The 20,891-nt window shown below is 45.6% G+C and overlaps 1 protein-coding gene across 1 annotated transcript in view; it reads left to right on the forward strand.

Moving 5' to 3' along the window:
• The first annotated feature begins 726 nt into the window (after window positions 1-726).
• The window catches only part of tut1 (terminal uridylyl transferase 1, U6 snRNA-specific), a 32,438-nt gene continuing 12,273 nt past the window's right edge, over window positions 727-20,891 (forward strand). The window contains exons 1-7 of the mRNA XM_056297523.1: window positions 727-986; window positions 10,520-10,710; window positions 11,069-11,275; window positions 13,477-13,591; window positions 13,803-13,930; window positions 14,861-15,087; window positions 17,925-18,034. Coding sequence (XP_056153498.1) covers window positions 911-986; window positions 10,520-10,710; window positions 11,069-11,275; window positions 13,477-13,591; window positions 13,803-13,930; window positions 14,861-15,087; window positions 17,925-18,034 — 1,054 coding nt within the window. The 5' untranslated portion in view covers window positions 727-910. The remainder of the gene's footprint in view (window positions 987-10,519; window positions 10,711-11,068; window positions 11,276-13,476; window positions 13,592-13,802; window positions 13,931-14,860; window positions 15,088-17,924; window positions 18,035-20,891) is intronic.

The raw sequence follows: 20,891 nt of genomic DNA on the forward strand, positions 1-20,891 counted from the left end.
GGCATGTTCCTGCCACCTACTGTTTAAAAAAGAAAATTATTCAAACAATATAAGTTTATCTGCTTCGTCTTTTTTCCTTACATATTCATTCCCATTGCCTTTATTTGTCAAACTCAAAAAAGCATTACAAAGCAGTCAGGCAGTATTCACCAAATTTAAACTGAGCAGCATCTCAGAAATACAATACATGAACAATGAGACAATAGAATGAAAAACCACACACACACACAGACACACACACACACACGTTACCAAAGATCCAAAGTAAATCCAAATTAAAGCCTGCATAACCTTCTTTGGTTTTCTTTCCTGGATTATTGCGGATAAATAAAGACTATTTACAAAGAGTCCTAGCAAACACTGTGAAACACTTATCACAACACTATAACGCTGCTGCAGAAACGACACTATCAGACTTACGGCGACAGTGTCGTGATCACTGCCAGCCGCTTGGCCGCACAGCGGTAACGATGACAACGGCTGGCTGCGCAGAGGACGGCGGTGTAAAGCAGGCACGCCGCCCGCAGGGAGGGAGGCTTAGAGACCCGCGGGAAATGCACTGCGTTAGCATAAAGTGTTGATTAGGCTCCTCTGAGAAATTCCAGAGCATCCCTTCAGTCTTGTGTGAGGTGTTGGCTTTACATGTGGAAAGCTCGTTATTATCGTCGAAGCCGCCGGAACCTTTGGCGAGAGTCGCTGAGGAACCCGGACACATTTGAAGACGCGCCAAAACAAACGCAGCCCAAACGTGGAGGGAGATTTGAGAAGACTGCGGATTTAATAATACGTAATAATAAATTACACTTATATAGCGTTGTTCTAACGCTCAAAGTCGCTTTAATTTAGAGCTGACTGGATTTACTAAAGTATTTCGAGTGCGTTGTTGAATTGTCCACGTACTTTCGTGGTTATGGAGTTGGACAAAGACGTGGTGGAGACGCCGAGAGGCTTTCGCTGCAGCCTGTGTAACGTGCACGTGGCCAACAGTAAGTACCGCCCGCCGCGCGCGCACACACGTGTTGTGACTGTCTAACGCTTGTTGGGCCACTTCACCCTGGCACCTTTCCGTCTCACACGGGCAGAAACACGCGGTTATACTAGCTTGGGGTAAATATATGAACCAATGTATGTCATGTGAGTGCAGCTGACTACAGCTGGATGCTCGCTGGATAGTCCGCTTTACTTGCTGTGTCAAGGCAGCAGGACCTTACTGCTGGATTAGCAAGCACAGCTGTGCACATGTTCCCGTTCTAACAGGGATCGCCATGCCGACTGACGTTGATGGTTGAATTTCCCATCAGATGGGTCGTGGTTCCACCATAAACCGTGCCGGCCCAGTCCCGGTGTCCGAACTGTCCCGGAGTCCAAACTGTCCCTGTGTCCGAACAGTACCGGCGTCCAAACTGTCCCGGCGTCCGAACTGTCCCTGTGTCCAAACTGTCCCGGAGTCCAAATTGTCCCGGAATCCAAACTGTCCGTGTCCAAATTGTCCCGGCGTCCAAACAGTACCGGAGTCCAAACTGTCCCTGTGTCCAAATTGTCCCGGTGTCCGAACTGTACCGGAGTCCAAACTGTCCCGGCGTCCAAACTGTCCCGGCGTCCGAACTGTTGCGCTGTCCCGGCGCCCAAACAGTACCGGAGTCCAAACTGTCCCGGCGTCCGAACTGTTGCGCTGTACTGGCGTCGCCAGGTTCATCAGGGCTCTCTCGCAGATATGTTGAGCCCTATATGCACACTTTCCGCAAATACGTTCATAGTTCATACCGTTTTGACGTTAAACACGGGGTTACCAGAGCAAGCGTTAAACGGTAAACAAACCAGCATGGAAGGACACATGGCACATGGGTGTTGGCCTGCATGTTGGGTGCTGGCCTGCATGTTGGGTGTTGGCCTGCATGTTGGGTGCTGATATGCATGTTGGGTGCTGGCCTGCATGTTGGGTGTTGGCCTGCAAGTTGGGTGCTGGCCTGCATGTTGGGTGTTGGCCTGCATGTTGGGTGCTGGCCTGCATGTTGGGTGTTGGCCTGCATGTTGGGTGCTGGCCTGCATGTTGGGTGCTGGCCTGCATGTTGGGTGTTGGCCTGCATGTTGGGTGCTGGCATGCATGTTGGGTGTTGGCCTGCATGTTGGGTGTTGGCCTGCATGTTGGGTGTTGGCCTGCATGTTGGGTGCTGATATGCATGTTGGGTGCTGGCCTGCATGTTGGGTGCTGGCCTGCATGTTGGGTGTTGGCCTGCATGTTGGGTGCTGGCCTGTATGTTGGGTGCTGGCCTGCATGTTGGGTGTTGGCATGCATGTTGGGTGTTGGCCTGCATGTTGGGTGTTGGCCTGCATGTTGGGTGCTGGCCTGTATGTTGGGTGCTGGCCTGCATGTTGGGTGTTGGCATGCATGTTGGGTGCTGGCCTGCATGTTGGGTTTTGGCCTGCAAGTTGGGTGCTGGCCTGCATGTTGGGTGTTGGCCTGCATGTTGGGTGCTGGCCTGCATGTTGGGTGTTGGCCTGCATGTTGGGTGCTGGCCTGCATGTTGGGTGCTGGCCTGCATGTTGGGTGTTGGCCTGCATGTTGGGTGCTGGCATGCATGTTGGGTGTTGGCCTGCATGTTGGGTGTTGGCCTGCATGTTGGGTGTTGGCCTGCATGTTGGGTGCTGATATGCATGTTGGGTGCTGGCCTGCATGTTGGGTGCTGGCCTGCATGTTGGGTGTTGGCCTGCATGTTGGGTGCTGGCCTGTATGTTGGGTGCTGGCCTGCATGTTGGGTGTTGGCATGCATGTTGGGTGTTGGCCTGCATGTTGGGTGTTGGCCTGCATGTTGGGTGCTGGCCTGCATGTTGGGTGTTGGCCTGTATTTGGGTGCTGGCCTGCATGTTGGGTGCTGGTATGCATGTTGGGTGTTGGCCTGCATGTTGGGTGTTGGCCTGCATGTTGGGTGCTGGCCTGCATGTTGGGTGTTGGCCTGCATGTTGGGTGCTGGCCTGCATGTTGGGTGTTGGCCTGCATGTTGGGTGCTGGCCTGCATGTTGGGTGCTGGTATGCATGTTGGGTGTTGGCCTGCATGTTGGGTGCTGGTATGCGTGTTGGGTGCTGGTATGCATGTTGGGTGTTGGCCTGCATGTTGGGTGTTGGCCTGCATGTTGGGTGCTGGCCTGCATGTTGGGTGTTGGCCTGCATGTTGGGTGCTGGCCTGCATGTTGGGTGCTGGTATGCGTACATTTACAAAGAAACACTAGATGGACAGGATGTAAGCTGGTACATAAAAACATGAAATCAGAGGCATGCACGCATCTGTATTACACACCTCGTTTTTTCCTCAACCACTTCTTTTAATGTGTGCTTAATGATGCTGTTTGACAAAAACGACTAAAATTATTATTTGACTATTACCTCATCCACTCTGTAAGGCAACAGCCTGGAAGACATTCAAATCAGGCAGTCGGTCCCTTCAATGCCTCGGCCGTGAATAAAGTAAAAAACATAACATAACAAGTCCCAAACCCACAACAGTAGGAAACATGAAAAGTGCTGTCCCATTTGTGGTGGAACCAGATTTGTTTTTTAAATTGTATTTGCTACCCCCTGGTGGTTTTTCTGGGTAGTTCCTTTTGTTAACCCCGGAAACAGGAAGTGCTGCACTTCCTCTCGAGACCTTGCCAGAGACGGCCGCATGTTACTGCTAGCTACAATACAACGCAATCCTTTCCTTCATAGCTTATACATGGCATCATCTGTAAGTTGAATTTTTATTGGTATAAAAGTAACACGTATGCATCATTGTTTGTTCTTTGTTGTTTAGTACAGTAGCGTAAGATTTTCATTTGTATATCTTCATTCTTTGTCCACACTTTCACACTGACCATGATTAAATTACCAAATTCAACACATCCGTCGGTTTCTTGGAGCATGATTAGGAGAGTGTTTAGCTGTCTGTATAGCTGAGTACACGTTCATGAGGACAACACTTAGCGAGGACAGACCAGTGAAACGATGTAGCATCATTACAAGCTATGAAGAAATAACGTATATCTGTCTAGGAGAATCCACTCGACGGGACATACAAGTTCATCCCCTGCCAAACCGCAATTAGTTTTATTGATTAGACACATACAGAGGAAGACTGGCATCTCATCCCCCAAACTGAGCACATATTTCAGCCAGTTTACAAAAGTAAAAAAAAAAAAAAAACCCACATCTTAAAGAACATTTCCTGTGGACTGGAGATACAGCCACCTGCCCACTACGGTGATGTCAGACCCAATCCCATCAATATCGATCCTCGAAACCAGGTTGTCAAGTCAGAATGTGCTGCTTCATCATCCTCATCTTTGCGACCCTCAAATAAGTCTTCAGCCAGTGTAGCTGCTGCTCAAGCTCGTGCTAAAGCAGAAGCTGCGCGCACACAAGCAGCCTATGCAAAGAAAGCTTCAAATAGATATGCAAGTGGAGAAAGCACGCATAGAAGCTAAATTGAATGCACTAAAGAAGAGTGTGAAGCTGAGGCTACCTCAGCGGAAGCTAACATGTTTGAAACGGCTGCAGATTTAGTGAATTGTGACCTTGTGAGTAAAGCTAGTCGCTCTCTATCACCAAAGCAGTCAATACATCGTACTGGTGAGTACGTCCAAGCACATTTTGGCTCCCGTCTAAATTATGCTTCAGCTCAAATTGACGAAGGAACAGATGCTCCTCATATACAACACAGACACCTTTCAGACATTGAAGGTCAACATGACAGTCGAAATTCATAGCAGTCTGATCCCTCAGCCTTTCCTACTGAAGCCCTGCAGCAAACCCGTCAGAGAAAAAATCTCTCAGATGCTGCATCCATTCAAACAGGTGTGAATGTCCCCGCCTTCCGTACACACCATCACACAAACTCAGCAAACCAGCTTCCACATGGCTCACGGTCAGAGATACCAGGTGTATCTGACTTAGCTGTGTATTTGGCTCGTCGAGATCTTGTCACAGCTGGACTGAAAGTGTTTGATAACCAGCCTGCTAGTTACCTGTCCTGGAAATCTAGTTATAATAACGCTGTAGAGGGGCTAAACCTCAAACCTAGCAAGGAAATGGACGTGCTCATTAAGTGGCTTGGTGGGGAGTCACTGCACCATGCCAAGAGGATAAGAGCAGTTCACGTCAACAATCCGTCTATGGGTTTGGACATGCTTTGGCGGAGGCTGTACAGGTGTTATGGCTCTCCAGAGGCAATTGAAGCTTCTCTCTTCAATAGATTGGACCACTTCCCAAAGCTTTCAAGTAGAGATCACCAGAAGCTTCAAGAACTTGGAGATCTGCTTCTAGAAATCGAAGCGGCAAAGCATGAGGGTTACTTACCAGGACTCAGCTTTCTCAACACAGCAAGGGGAATAAACCCTATTGTGGAGAAATAGCCCCACAACATCCAAGAACAGTGGATAACTCTGGGGTCTCGCTATAAGAGGGGGCATCACATTCCATACCCCCCTTTCTCATTCTTCACAGACTTCGTGTTCGACTATGCAAGAGATGAGGAATGATCCTAGCTTTGCTCTCCCTACCTCCAGCTCAGCTGCGTTCAAAGGTGACGGGTCTTCACCCAAACAATGGAAAATCAAACCTCCCATATCAGTCAGTAAAACTGAAGTAGGAAACCCCTCCTCCTTAGACTCCTCTAAAGGGCCTGTCATGGATCCAGATAGACAGTGTCCTCTCCACAGAAAACCTCATTCCCTCAGGAAATGTCGAGGTTTTCGAGAAAAGTCACTCACTGATTGAAGGCACTTCCTGACAGAGAACTCCATATGTTTTAAATATTGTGCTTCGACAACACACCAGGCTAAGGAGTGTAAAGCCATCACCCATTGCTCAGAATGCAACAGTGACCGACACATCTCAGCACTTCATGCAGAACCAGCACCTTGGGTTGCAAGTTCCAATGCACCTGCTGCAGACCATGGTAGGGAGCCGACTGAACACATTTCAGATGTAGCAATTGCCTCATGCACAGTGGTCTGTGGTGAGGGTCTTCAAGGCAAATCTTTTTTTGAAAATCTTGCTGGTCAACGTTTATCCGAAGGGGCAACCTGAGCAAAAGATGAGGACACACGTGATACTAAATGATCAAAGCAATGTGTCACTAGCTAGATCAGCATCACCAGAGTGATACTAGTCCCTGCACCCTGAAAACGTGCTCAGGAACTACAGACACTGCTGGAAGAAAGGCCACTGGATTCATGATGGAGTCAGCTGATAGGGAACTTCATCTACCACTGCCAACCTTTATCGAGTGCAACCTAACTCCCAATAATAGGGATGAAATCCCAAAACCAGAGGCTGCACGTAGTCACATGCATCTCAAGCCTATAGCTGACCAGATTCCTCCTCTTGACTGCGGCTGAGATCCTTCTATTACTTGGCAGAGACATCATCCGTGTACACAAAGTGCGCAGCCAGTGCAGTGGTCACCAGAATGCATCCTACGCCCAAGACTGGATCTAGCCTGGGTCGTAGTTGGTGACGTCTGCCTTGGCACGGCCCACCAACCAACTCTCAATACATTCAAGACCAATGTCCTGGACAACGGGTGTCCCAGTTACTTCAGGCCTTGTGAGAGCAGAATCTTCCTCAAATAGCCCTTTTCGGCCAAAGTTGCTCTGGTTCAGGCACCGGTTCCATTCACGATTCTCAGAACCTTGGTGTTTGTGGCAAACGGGCCTGCATTTCGACCAGACTTTAGTGGAACCATTGTACGTCATCAACGGGGGACTTTGTGTGTTGCACACCGGGTGTAAACATTAGCTACATCCCACTGAAACCCACTAGCTAGCAATAATATGGCATCATATTATTACATCGTCCAGCTCCACTTTTGGACAACTCTTTTTTTATCGTCTTGGTAGTCCTTCTTAAGTTTTTTTAACTTGTTGATAATTTGTTCTTGCGTTCGAGTGAACCCATTCTTGACCATCTCTTCTGCTAATCCGCCATACAGCTTACTCTTTCTCGTGCTGCTCTCTAGTTTTTCGAGAAACTCGGGAGATGTCTAGATAACAACCAAACACTGAGTTTCCTCAGCTGACCACTGCACACCCTTGTTATCTGCCGATTTCTCCATTATCTACCGTTAGGCTATCTCCTCTCTTCTTCCTCTGGAATGTCACACGCCCATTGATGTCGTCATGGTTCGCACTGAAAAATCTGCTATTTTTTTGGTGCTGGCTCGGAACTAACTTTTCGGGTTTGCAACCAGTTTATTTTTGGTCAAAATGCTCTGAACCATTCAAAAAGGGTTTGCAAGCCAGCACTGAACCCATTCCCTGTTGGTGGAAAAGGGCTAAAAGAGAAGCTAGTAAATGAGTGGTACAAACCTCCTAGCACACTGGCTTCTGACCAACCAGGCTTAGGCAAGCTGGTCTTCAGCCATTCTCAAGATGATGACAAACTAGCGCCCTCCATCGAAGATGAAATCTTCCTTCAAATCATGAACAGGGAATTCATGAAAGGTGATTCCAACAGCTGGGTGGCTCCTCTTCTAGTTCGTACTCCAAGACCAGGTTTACCAAATAATAGAGAGCAAGCCCTCAGCCGACTGATGTCACTCCACCGTACCCTGAAGAAAAGACAGGAGATGAAACACCAGTTTGTAGACTTCATGGAGGACATCTTCAGAAATGAACATGCTGAGCCAGCTCTTCCACCAGAGACCGACAATGAGTATTGGTATTTACCAAGCTTTGGTGTTTACCACCCCCTGAAACCCGAGAAAATAAGGATTGCCTTTGACTCAAATGCACAGTTCAAGGGCATAGCATTGATTGATGTGCTCTTACAAGGTCCAGAACACTCACCGAAGGCCTCACCTGAGGACTCTGTTGTCACTACTCCGGTCAGCGAGGAAGTAACTGCTTCTGAAGGAGTTCCTGAACGCTCTCCTACTGACAGGCCGACAGACGTGACAGCAGATCCTCCACCTGCACTATGATACTCTGTGAGGACAAGGCAGGCTCCTGTTCATCTGAAAGACTTTGTATGATTGTAGTGAGACCCCTCAAGAAAGAGCAAGAATATGCTCTGGAGCTTGCTGGAAGGCTGGCAGTCTACCCACCTTCGTAGTTCTAGTTTTTTGAGTTCACAGATTTGATATAATCTATCTAGCTTACCTTTCAGTTTGACATCCTAAAGATGCCAGGTGGGGAGCGTGATGGAACCAGATTTGTTTTTTTTTTTTATTTATTTGCTACCCCCTGGTGGTTGTTCTGAGTAGTTCCTTTTGTTAACCACGGAAACGGGAAGTGCTGCACTTCCTCTCGAGATCTTGCCAGAGACGGCCGCATGTTACTGCTAGCTACAATACAACGCAATCCTTTCCTTCATAGCTTATACATGGCATCATCTGTAAGTTGCATTTTTTTATTGGTATAAAAGTAACACGTATGCATCATTGTTTGTTCTTTGTTGTTTAGTACAGTAGCGTAAGATTTTCACTTGTATTGCTTCATTTGTTGTCCACACTTTCACACTCACCCTGATTGAACTGCCACATTCAACACATCTGTCTGTTCCTTGGGGCATGATTAGGAGAGTGTTTAGCTGTCTGTATAGTTGAGTACATGTTCCACACTGCATCTCAGTGTGGTACAGCAACTGCACCTCAGTAGACCAGAAAGCTCTGCAGCGGGTTGTCAAGGCGGCCCAGCATATCACCGGTACCCAGCTCCCAGCCATAAAAGACATTTATCACAAACGCTGCCTTCGAAGGGGTCTGAGCATCAGCAGAGATCCCACCCACCCCAACCATGGACTGTTCTCCCCCCTGCCGTGCTCTGGGAGGCGCTACAGGAGCCTCAGAGCCTGCACTACCAGGCTCAAAAACAGCTTCTTTCCACAAGCTGTTGCCCACCTGAACCTGGCTACCCACTGAATGTCTGTAGATATTTTTAAATATTTTGTACTCCAAGTCTCTTTTAACTTATTTTTAGCTTTTGGTCTTCATGTGTGTATATCTTATATTGTGTTTGCTGTGTTTGTCTGTGTCTGTCTTGCACTGTTTGGTGAAGCCACAGCCCTCATTTCATTTTTAACATGTGCCTGCACATTGTTTTTAATAACAATAAATTGAATTGAATTGAATGAGGACAACACTTAGCAAGGACAGAACACCATTCCTGTTTACACCATTTCAAGCCCTTGCAGCCTCTCACTCTCAAGCACTTAACAGGTGACTTCAATTAAGTCCATGAGGGTTCAGGGCTTGTTTGGACCTTTGGGAGGAAATTGGGATTGGACCGCCGACTATTGATCCGGCAGCATTATTCCCATGACCCGCCAGGCAGCATCCAGGGAAACCAAAGTTGTTGGGTTCCGGGGGGACTGTGGTTGCAAAGCTGAAACTTAAAGTAGTTGACGGAAGGGCACCACCAGGAGTGGAGCCTGCAGCTTAATTTGACTCAACACAGGAAATCTCACCCGGCCCGGACACGGAAAGGATTGACAATCTTTCTCAATCCTGTGGGTGGTGGTGCATGGCCGTTCTTTGTTGGTGGAGTGATTTGTCTGGTTGATTCTGATAACGAATGAGACTCCAGCACGCTAACTAGTTACATGGCCCAGTGTGATCGGTGTCCAACTTCTTTTAGAGGGACAAGTGGCATTTAGCCATGGGAGATTGAATAATAACAGGTCTGTGATGGCCTTAGGTGTACCCTGCTGGCCAACAGTACCAGTGGCGGTCGTTTGTAACCCGTAACCCAGACCTCGACTGATCCGGTATGGAAATCGGATTTATGATCCGCATATTTGATTTGGCAACGATTTTATGCCGGATGCCCTTAACGCAACCCTGATGCAAAATATTTTTGAAAACACTTCCTAAATAAAAAGACAGATCAGATTTATCTGTTTGTATTATTTTATTTTTTTGGGGGGGTGGGGGGTGGATTTTTTTCCCCATTTTTCTCCCCAATTGTACTTGACCAATTACCACACTCCTACCCACATCCGGCTTCCCATCCGCAGACACAGCCAATTGTGTCTGCAGGGATGCCCAACCAAGCTGGAGGTAACGCGGGGATTCGAACTGGGGATCCCTGTGTTGGTAGGCAACGAACTAGACCGCTACACCACCCGGGCTCCCCATCTGTTTGTATTATTGGTTAACATGTAACCATGTACAGTAATGTCGAAAAGTGAGGATGTGGTACACTGAGGTGCATCGTGCCATCGGCTCTTTAACAGATGAACGGATATGTCATGAATCGTGAGGCCAGTGTAGACTCACACCTCTGTTAGGAAGTGTAGCTGACTATACTTCATGTAAAATTCTGAGCTTGCTAACTTTGTCCTGCATATCTGATGTTATTTACCTGTAGTCAACTGATAAACATGAGAAAATACACAATACACACCAGATATCACATAACTATGTGTAAGTGAACTGGTTTAAACTTATCTTTAGTTAGCTCTATAATGACACCATTTTTTTCTACATAATCCTTGTTTTCTCTGTGTATTTGTTCGCTAATGAATAAACAACATTTTATGAAGAGCCAAGTCTGGAGGACCACATGAAAGGTCGAAAGCACCAAAAGCTCTGCAGCATGCGGGCTGTTCGCAGATGTCAGGAGGAGCACAGTGTTTACGTCAGCGGCTTCAAGAAGAACACCTGCCAGACTGAGCTCGCCCAGTACTTCCAGCAGTTTGGACCGGTGTCGGAGGTCATCATGGACAAAGACAAGGTAAGCCCATTAGAGGAGCTCTTCACTAAAGTTACATGCAGTGTTTAAAGCACACTTTCTCTACATGTGGCCTGGACGAGCTGGTTTTTAATGGAACTGAGCTGAAATCACGGAATCTTGTGTAAATGCATTTGTCACATTGGAGGTTTATTATCCTGCTTCATAAAGCTGATCTGGCCACATGACCAACAAAGTCTCCAGAGGTTTATTATCCTGCTTCATAACGCTGATCTGGCCACATCAACACAGTTGCCAGCTGTCATTCCAACTAAAGAATTCATCTCCATAACTGCGCATGGAGTTTTCGCCAATGAAAAACACTAAAGGCTAACTGGTGTGTTCTTCATCCTGTGTGCAGGGTCACTATGCCATTGTGCAGTTTGATCAGAAGGGCAGCACAGAGGCGACCTTGCTGCAGGCGGAGCATCAGCTGAACGGAACGACGCTGCGGGTGAAACCGCGGGAGAGGAAGGAGTTCAAAATGATCCCAAAGAAACGGCAAGACTTTCAGAACCTCCATCAGGTCCTGGACTGGCTCAAACCTGAGCTCTGCCAGACCGCAAGTGTGAGTATCCTCCTGGAAACTTGTCGAATAGTCTCATGACCCTCATGAAGTCGGGTTGGAGAATCTCACTTATTTTCCTTGTTGGGTTAATTGTTGGATGCGATCTGTTATCCAGTTAATTGATACTATATGTAATAGCTGGTAAAACTCGTGCCAACGCACTAGACTACAGCCAACCATAACACTCGTTCATTATATACAATGCATTAATTATATACAATGCATTATGATAATTATATACAAAGTAGTTTCAAAATCAGTAAAAACAGCTACAAGTGATATTTCTGATTTACTGAAACTTTCAAAATGTGGAACAATCTTAATATCAAAACAATAGCCTACTTTCCCCCTCACAGTATACCTCTTAAATATTGTATTTAACCATAATAAATAGGCAAATCATGTGCAAATGGCCTGCTTTTACAAATGGAAAAAAATATAAAATCTCAAATACAAAACCGCAATTGTCAGCAAATCATAATGCCAAAAAAAAAAAAACATTGGCATTTTGATAAAGATGTTGACATTTCGATTAACGCTCCATCTCGGTTGACCAATAACCATGCCCATCCTTGTCATGAAGCGTCCCCTTCAGAGTCAGACTTGTACACATCATGACATAATAATGACCAATAACCATGCCCATCCCTGTCATGAAGGGTCAGACTTGTACACATCAAAACATAATGAGTTAATTAGGCCTGAAAATCAGTGAAACTGGATATCATCCAGAGCCTGGATCCAGCTTGTGTTGTGGATTGTTGTGAGCATGTGTGCTCTGGATGGTGTGATTGAGGGTGTGTGTTATGATGATGTAACTGCATCCTGATTCCTCAGCCAGTTAAATTTAAGACCAAACGGTACATCATCAGAGCTGACAGTTTGTTCAGGGTTCATGTTTTATTCCCATTTGGAATGTAAGTTGGCAGGATGCTCACAATAAAGACACAAGGCCAGGAACACAAGTAAAACATCAGTATATACCAGTATCTATTAGAGACTATTTACCAGCATCAGACTACAGAGATATCGTAGTTGAGCAGAATGCTAGCATCCTTACACTGAGGTTCACGGTTCAAAACCAGCCGGCGGTGCAGAAAGCCTGTCTGGGTGTGTTCCTGGGTGGAGAGCCAGTCGGGTTAATATGTTCGGCCATTACAACCAGTGACTCCTACAGGAGGTGGGACGTCTGTACAGTCAATAATGGATCTGATGGAGATGGTGTGAGCCTCCCACTTGTTGTGTTCCCCATAGAAACCTGTCAGGTGAAAACAAGTTCCACATCCCACTTATGTTCCTCATAGAAACCTGTCAGGTGAAAAAAGTTCCATGTCCCACTTGTTATGTTCCCCATAGAAACCTGTCAGGTGAAAACAAGTTCCACGTCCCACTTGTTATGTTCTTCATAGAAACCTGTCAAATGGAAGAAGTTCCACGTCCCACTTGTTATGTTCCCCATAGAAACATGTCAAGTGAAAGAAGTTCCACGTCTATCGGAGACGCTGTCCCCAACCACCCTCGCGTTCCACTTGTTATGTTCCCCATAGAAACCTTTTCGCTGAAAAGAAGTTCCATGTCCCACTTATGTTCCCCATAGAAACCTGTGCGGTGAAAGAAGTTCCACGTCCCACTTGTTAATGTTCCCTGTAGAAAATTGTCACGTGAAAGAAGTTCCGCGTCCCACTTGTTATGTTCCCCATAGAAACCTGTCAGGTGAAAGAAGTTCCACATCCCACTTGTTATGCTCCCCATAGAAACCTGTCAGGTGAAAGAAGTTCCACATCCCACTTGTTATGCTCCCCGTAGAAACCTGTCAGGTGAAAGAAGTTCCACATCCCACTTGTTATATTCCCCATAGAAACCTATCCGGTGAAAGAAGTTCCATTTCCCACTTGTTATGTTCCCCATAGAAACCTGTCAGGTGAAAGAGGTTCTACGTCTATTGGAGACACTGTCCCCAACCTCCCTCGAGTAAATGGGGGCTCACAGTAGACTGATTAGAAATGCTCAGTTGACTATATACAGACAGGATATGGACCTGAATGGGTGGTTAGGGTTAGGGTGGGATGTCCTGTATTTAAAATTCAACATTTCAGGCCCAAGACCCATGTTGCAGGACATTTGCTCTCTCAGTCCTCTCTTGTGTAAGTCCTTGCTAGCTTGTCTATTAAAGCAATATAAAAAGTAAACCCTTGTGACAGGTGAACGAACAGATGCAGTGTGTTGTCGATCGATTTCAACTGGGAGAAACTGAAAAGAAGGCCAGAGGGTTGCTGGTTCAACTCCTGCAGGAGATCTTCACTGAGTTCTTCCCAGGTAAACCTTAACTGGCACAGATGTACAGTCACACAACCAGTCCTAGCTCTTATCTATCCATCCAGTGAAGCTTCATTACACAGCTCACCTGATGGAATCTGAAACCTCAGACTGATGCTGGATAAATTCCATCAATGGTCATTTGTTTTACCCTACACACATCATGATTGCTGTCTCACATTGGATTTATCTGTATTGGGATTGCTTACAGACAGTCAGATCCTGCAGTTTGGTTCATCGGTCAACACTTTTGGGATCCAATCTTGTGACCTGGATCTGTTTCTTGATCTGGAAAACACCAAGGTCTTCCAGGCACGCGCCAAATCCAGCACAGAGCAGGTCTTGTATGCTGTCGTCCTCTGCGGTCCTTTCAGGCCTGTGTGTTATTTAGCTTGAATATGGAGATTTGAATGATCCAAGCCCTGGTCTGTGCATGCAGTTGTCCCTCCCAACTCCTTACCTCCAAAACCTGCTATTCCTCTTAGAGATGCACTGATCGATTGGCCAGCGACCAGAATCCGCTGAGTTTCAGCTTAATCGGCCATGACCAGTGACCAGCTGGTCAGTCTCAGATATGTCCGATTCCGTGCCAGTCAGGTTTACATGCATGCGCCGCACGATGGTTCACGTCGTGCACACATTGACACAGACGGTAATGTTACAGCCACACACGGACGTTAAAACATGTCGTTGGCTGGAAGGTCTCACCATAAATGAAGATGTTTTATGATGAACATACAATTGAAATTTAAAAAAAGTTGTGAAAATGTTTGTGTATACTGTCAATTATAGTGCATGACAAAAACCAATCGGAATCGGCCAAACTCGGAATCGGCAGGTCAGATTTTAAAAAAATCAGAATCAGCCAAGAAAGTTGCAATTGGTGCATCTCTAAGTTCTCTTTAAGGATCACTGAGCTGTAGTATTGGCATAATTACTGGGCCTGGCGGTCTGTCCAGGGTTTGTCCCCGCCTGCCGCCCAATGACTGTTGGGGTAGGCTCCAGCATCCCCGTGACTCTGAGAGCAGGATAAGTGGTTTGGATGATGGATGGATGGAAGGATAATGGTTGCGTAGCCATCTCTGTAGGCTGAAAATAAATCATCAGCTCTTCTTAAAGTTTGTCTGAAACTGTGCCTTAAGCTCATTGTTACCGGGATACGTCATATCCCAATATGGTTCATAATTGAAACTAACTAAAACAAAGCACCAAACCATCAGTCAGCTGTGTGTTTCTGGTTTCACATGGTTATCTGTCGCTCATCTGAAGACAGGGGAGGCCATGTCAGATGACGACCTCTCTGAGGACTCCATCCTGTCTGACATCGACCTGTCCACTGCCTCCCCAACCGAGGTGCTGGATCTGGTGGCTGCCATTCTGAGGAGGTGCGTTCCTGGGGTTCACAAAGTGCACGTGGTCAGCAGTGCACGCCTCCCAGTGGTGAAGTTCCACCACCGAGAGCTCAATCTGCAGGGAGACATCACCATCAACAACAGGTCAGTCATGATGTGACCAGCATATCTCCCTGAGCAAGTCAGAAATACTCTTAAACAGTTTTAATTTCTCTTATGGGGATCACTTTAACCATGCAGACCCAAATTCTGATGGCTCTATAATTTTGTTTTTGTTTGTTTTTTTAAAATTTTCTTTTATCTCAATTGGCAAACTGGTCTTATTTCATTCTAAATGATCAATGAGACAATTCAGTGTATTTAGTGTTTGATGAAACTTACCATCATCTTGCAGACAGTGGTGTGAGAAGTCTGCAAACCATTTCAGACCTGTTATAGTCTCCACTACACCTTGTCATGGTTGTACATCTTGTCATAGTTGTACAGCTTGCCATGGTTGTACATCTTGTCATGGTTATATATCTTGTCATCGTTGTACAACTTGTCATGTCTGTGCATCTTGTCATGGTTGTACATCTTGTCATGGTTGTACATCTTGTCATGGTTGTACAATTTGTCATGGTTGTACACCTTGCCATGGTCATACAACTTGACATGGTTGTACATCTTGTCATGGTTGTACATCTTGTCATGGCTGTACAATTTGTCGTGGTTGTACAACTTGTCGTGGTCGTACATCTTGTCAAGGTTGTACAACTTGTCATGGCTGTGCATCTTGTTGTGGTTGTACAACTTGTCATGGTTGTACATCTTGTCATGGTTGTACAACTTGTCATGGTTGTACATCTTGTCATGGTTGTACAATTTGTCATTGTTGTACACCTTGTCATGGTCATACGACTTGACATGGTCTTACATCTTGTCAGGGTTGTAAATTTTGTCATGGTTGTACAATTTGTCATGGTTGTACAACTTGTCGTGGTCGTACATCTTGTCATGGTTGTACATCTTGTCATGGTTGTACACCTTGTTATGATCATACAACTTGTCATGGTTGTACATCTTGTCATGGTCGGACAACTTGTCATGTTTGTACATCTTGTCATCTTGGTGTAGTGCATGGTGTAGTTTTTGGATGTGGAGTGCATGGTGTAGTTTTTGGATGTGGAGTGTACGGTGTAGTTTTTGAATGTGGAGTTTTTGGATGTGGAGTGTATGGTGTAGTTTTTGGATGTGGAGTGCAAAGTGTAGTTTTTGGAAGTGGGGGGTATGGTGTAGTTTTTGGATGTGGAATGCATGGTGTAGTTTTTGGATGTGGAGTGTACGGGGTAGTTTTTGGTTTTGGAGTGTACCGTGTAGTTTTTGGATGTGGAGTGTACGGTGTAGTTTTTGAATGTGGAGTGTATGGTGTAGTTTTTGGATGTGGAGTGCACAGTGTAGTTTTTGGATGTGGAGTGTATGGTGTGGTTTTTGGATGTGTAGTGTACGGTGTAGTTTTTGGATGTGTAGTGTATGGTGTACTTTTTTATATGGAGTGTACGGTGTAGTTTTTGAATGTGGAGTGTATGGTGTAGTTATTGGATATGGAGTGTATGGTGTAGATTTTGGATGTGGAGTGTACGGGAAGTTTTTGGTTTTGGAGTGTACAGTGTAGTTTTTGGATGTGAAGTGTACGGTGTAGTTTTTGGATGTGGAGTGTATGGTGTAGTTTTTGGATGTGGAGTTTTGGGATATGGAGTATATGGTTAGTTTTTGGATATGGAGTGTATGGTGTAGTTTTAAAAGAAAATGTGGGGTCCGCGGTGGCGTAGCGGTCTAAGCATCGGCTTGGTGTCGATGCAGTTGCCCACTGGGGACTGGGGTTCGCGCCCCGGTCTCGTCAGATCCGACTATGGCCGGACTCGACGAAGCAGCAATCATTGGCAACGCTGTCTTCGGGAGGGGGGCGGAGTCGGCTTGTGTTCGTCATGTGAATGCGTCTCTGTGTGTGTCGGAAAAACAGTGGTTCGGCTTGGATTCGCCTTGTCACGAAAGTGGGGAGGCGTCTCCTTCGAGACTGCCGGCCGGAGAGATGCAGTTGGCGAACGCATGCAATACGAGGGTGGGTGTTTGAATTAAAATAGGGATCAATTGGCCACTAAATTGGGAGAAAAAAGGGAAAAATCAGAAATAAATTTTAGAAAAAAAAAAATGTGGAGTGTACTGTGTGATTTTGGGATGTGGAGTGTATGGTGTAGTTTTTGGATGTGGAGAGTACAGTGTAGTTTTTGGATGTGGAGTTTTTGGATGAGTGTATGGTGTAGTTTTGGGATGTGGAGTGTATGGTGTAGTTTTTGGATGTGCAGTGTATGGTGTAGTTTTGGGATGTGGAGTGTACGGTGTAGTTTTTGGATGTGGAGTGTAGAGTGTAGTTTTGAGATGTGGAGTGTGTGGTCTAGTTTTGGGATGTTGAGTGTATAGTGTAGTTTTGGGATGTGGAGTTTTTCGATGTGGAGTGTATGGTGTAGTTTTTCGATTTTGGGTTTTTGGATGGGAGTGTATGGTGTAGTTTTTGGATGTGGAGTGTATGGTGTAGTTTTTGGATGTGGAGTGTATGGTGTAGTTTTTCGATTTTGGGTTTTTGGATGTGGAGTGTATGGTGTAGTTTTTGGATGTGGAGTGTATGGTGTAGTTGACAGTAATTTTAACTACTTGTGATCGGCATTCAGCAGTTCCTGATAACCACTCTGCAAAATGATGTCGAGATAAATTAGATTCAAGAAATGTTTTTTTCTCTTTCAACTCAAAGTGGAACCTGTGCAGGAAGTGTGTACTCTGTGTAAGCATTTGCAGGGTTTCTTGAGAACTGGAAGACTGGATCCATCTGTTTTATCTGCTGGTGTGAATAAACATCACATAGAATACTTACAAAGAATGTGTTTTTGTCACTGGATTGTTAGGATTATTTCATGTTTTTCTTGTGTCATATCGTTCCTGACCAGACTTGCAGTGAGGAACACCGTCTTTCTTCAGCTGTGTTCGGGGGCAGATGTCCGGCTCAGGCCTCTGGTTTACTGCATCCGCTGGTGGGCCAAGCAGAAACAGCTAGCTGGTAAGACACCATGGTGGTCCTATTCACAGGAAAGTCCTACCCAAATCTAACCGCGGAAATTAATACCTACAAACACACTCATGAGTTTTAAACCTGTGCTCCAGTCTACTACTACTACTACTACCACTAGTAATACTACTACTGCTACTACTGTTACTACTACTACTACTACCACTAGTAGTAGTACTACTGCTACTACTCCTGCTACTACTGTCACTACTACTACTACCACTAGTGCTACTACAACTGCTACTACTTCTACTACTGTCACTACTACTACTACTGCTACCACTAGTACTTCTACTACTAGTACTAATAATACTATTAATGCAGTACTACTACTACTACGACTAGTAGTACTACCACTAGTACTACTACCACTAATACTACTGTACTACTACCACTAATACTACTACTACTGCAATATTACTACTACTACCACTAGTACTACTACCACTAATACTACTGCAGTACTACTACTATTACTACTACTACTACTACTGCTGCTACTTTCGTCTGCTCCCGTTAGGGGGCGCCACAGCGGATCACCCGTTTCCATGTCTTCCTGTCTTCTGCATCTTCCTCTGACACACCAGCCACCAGCATGTCCTCCCTCACCACATCCATAAACCTCCTCTTTGGCCTTCCTCTTCTCCTCTTCCCTGGCAGCTCCATATTCAGCATCCTTCTCCCAGTATACCCAGCATCTCTCCTCCACACATGTCCACACCATCTCAATCTTGTCTCTCTTGCTTTGTCTCCAAACCGTCCAACTTGAGCTGTCCCTCTAATATACTGGTTCCTAATCCTGTCCTCCTTCATCACTCCCAGTGAAACTCTTATCATCTTCATCTCTGCCACCTGAATGATCTGGTATGCGAATCTGATTTATGATCCGCACGTTTGATTTGGCAAAGGTTTTATGCCGGATGCTCTTCCTGACCCAACCCTCCCCATGAGTCCGGGCTTGGGACCGGCACTAAGAGTGCATCCTCGGGGGCTGGTTCAAGTTGAGCATTAGAGTTGTTCTAGATAAGCCAGTGATGCAGTCTACAAAAGGGCGTTTGTTTGCTTGTAGTTTTTCAGGATTTAAAAGGATTTTAGGTAGAGCCTAAAGGAAGTAAGACTTTTAAGACCGACACCAATTGTGATATTTCAGGACGTAAAAATCCGATAATGATGTCGGCCGATATTCTTTTTTTTTTTCTAGAAACACAAAGATGCATGTCATGTTTAGTTTCGGAAGAGTCCTCACCAAGATCACATGACACAGTGCAGTTTACAAATAAAGTTGTTTTATTTTCATAAATACTGCCTAAGTGTAAGCCATCTTAAACTGCAGCAGATTGAACCAGTGGTTTTCAAAGTGTAAGGCCTGCCTCTCCTGGGGGGGTGGGGGGCGCCAAACACTCTCAGGAGAGGAGCAGAAAAAAAGCAGGGACATACAAGAAAATGTCTGAACCAAGCAGAAAGTATGATGATGTTTATTTAAAACTTTAAAATTTAAATGGCGCCACATGTGTATGGAACAGCATTGTGGGATGAGCAGCAGAGCTCAGTATGTGGGTTGTGCCCATGAAACATTTGCCCGATCTTCTCTGCCAATGCCAAACAGCTTATTTTGCTGCTGCTATTGACTCTTGTGTTGAGCTCCTGGTACCCCAGGTGCTGACCACCAGCTGCCTGATAGAAGATTTACTGCCAAGAAGCCTCGTTACAACAAAGACATCATCTACTACACACACATTTCCTTACTTTTTGTGCTAAGTTTATATACACGTGTGTGTGTGTGTTGTGTGTGTGTCATAGGTGGAGTTTGACATTCGAGCCAGGGGGGCAAAAAAAACAAAAACTAATTGGAACAGCTGAGACCTGGCCTACCACCCTGGGAACACAGCACGAGTAGATATGGACAAAACAAACATGTTAAATAAACATATACTATGTTTATTTTTAAAGCAGATTTGAAATGACATCGTAACAATTTAACAATTCGCCTTTATGAAATCCAATCACGGCACGGCTGTCTTGGAACGCAATAGACACAAGGTGGCGGAATGCCCCGACACTTAGAATTAAACTAAACGCAACAGCCCCAACGTAACTAAAGTCCTAAAGCAAAGGGGCGTCTCCAGCAATTAAGGAAGTGTTCGACTTAAGTGGAAAACGATCGCTTTGTACTTCCAAAACATTTTGAGGGGAATTGGGGCAGAGTAGGTTGCTTAGGACGGCTGTGTTTTCTCCAGGATCCTCTGTGTTACCTAGTTGGGCTAGCTAGTGCATCTGCGGTACCTAGTTGGGCTAGCTAGTGTATCTGTGGTACCTAGTTGGGCTAGCTAGTGCATCTGTGGTACCTAGTTGGGCTAGCTAGTGCATCTGCGGTACCTAGTTGGGCTAGCTAGTGCATCTGCGGGGTGACCGTCAGGACTGCTAGCAGTTGCTGCTAATCCAGAGCTGCTCCAAGTTTCCTCCAAGTTCACAACAGTATCGTTTTGCCTCTCGTCATCATCGGTTATTGATGTTTGTGTTGTATCCTTGTTAGATCCCCATGGCTGACCATTTGTGTCGTCTGGAGCTCGACGTTTTAAAAATCTCCTCATGTCCATATTTTCATGCCGACTAGATAACTACAACGTTTTTACCCATGTATGCTAGCTGAGAATCGCTGGTTCGATTTACGTTAGCGTATGTGTCACTCGTCACATGACCCAGAGCCCTGAACATTTTTTTTTTACTAAAGCAGTATATGAAGTCAGATGTATTACCTAGTACCATTTAGTTGTTTTGTGTTATTTAAAATATTGATAAAATATCTGGTCATGCCCAAGGCAATTATTCCACTCTTTTTGTGAAACAA

The sequence above is a fragment of the Lampris incognitus genome, chromosome 17 (genome assembly GCF_029633865.1).
Source record: "Lampris incognitus isolate fLamInc1 chromosome 17, fLamInc1.hap2, whole genome shotgun sequence".
Classification (NCBI taxonomy): domain Eukaryota; kingdom Metazoa; phylum Chordata; class Actinopteri; order Lampriformes; family Lampridae; genus Lampris; species Lampris incognitus.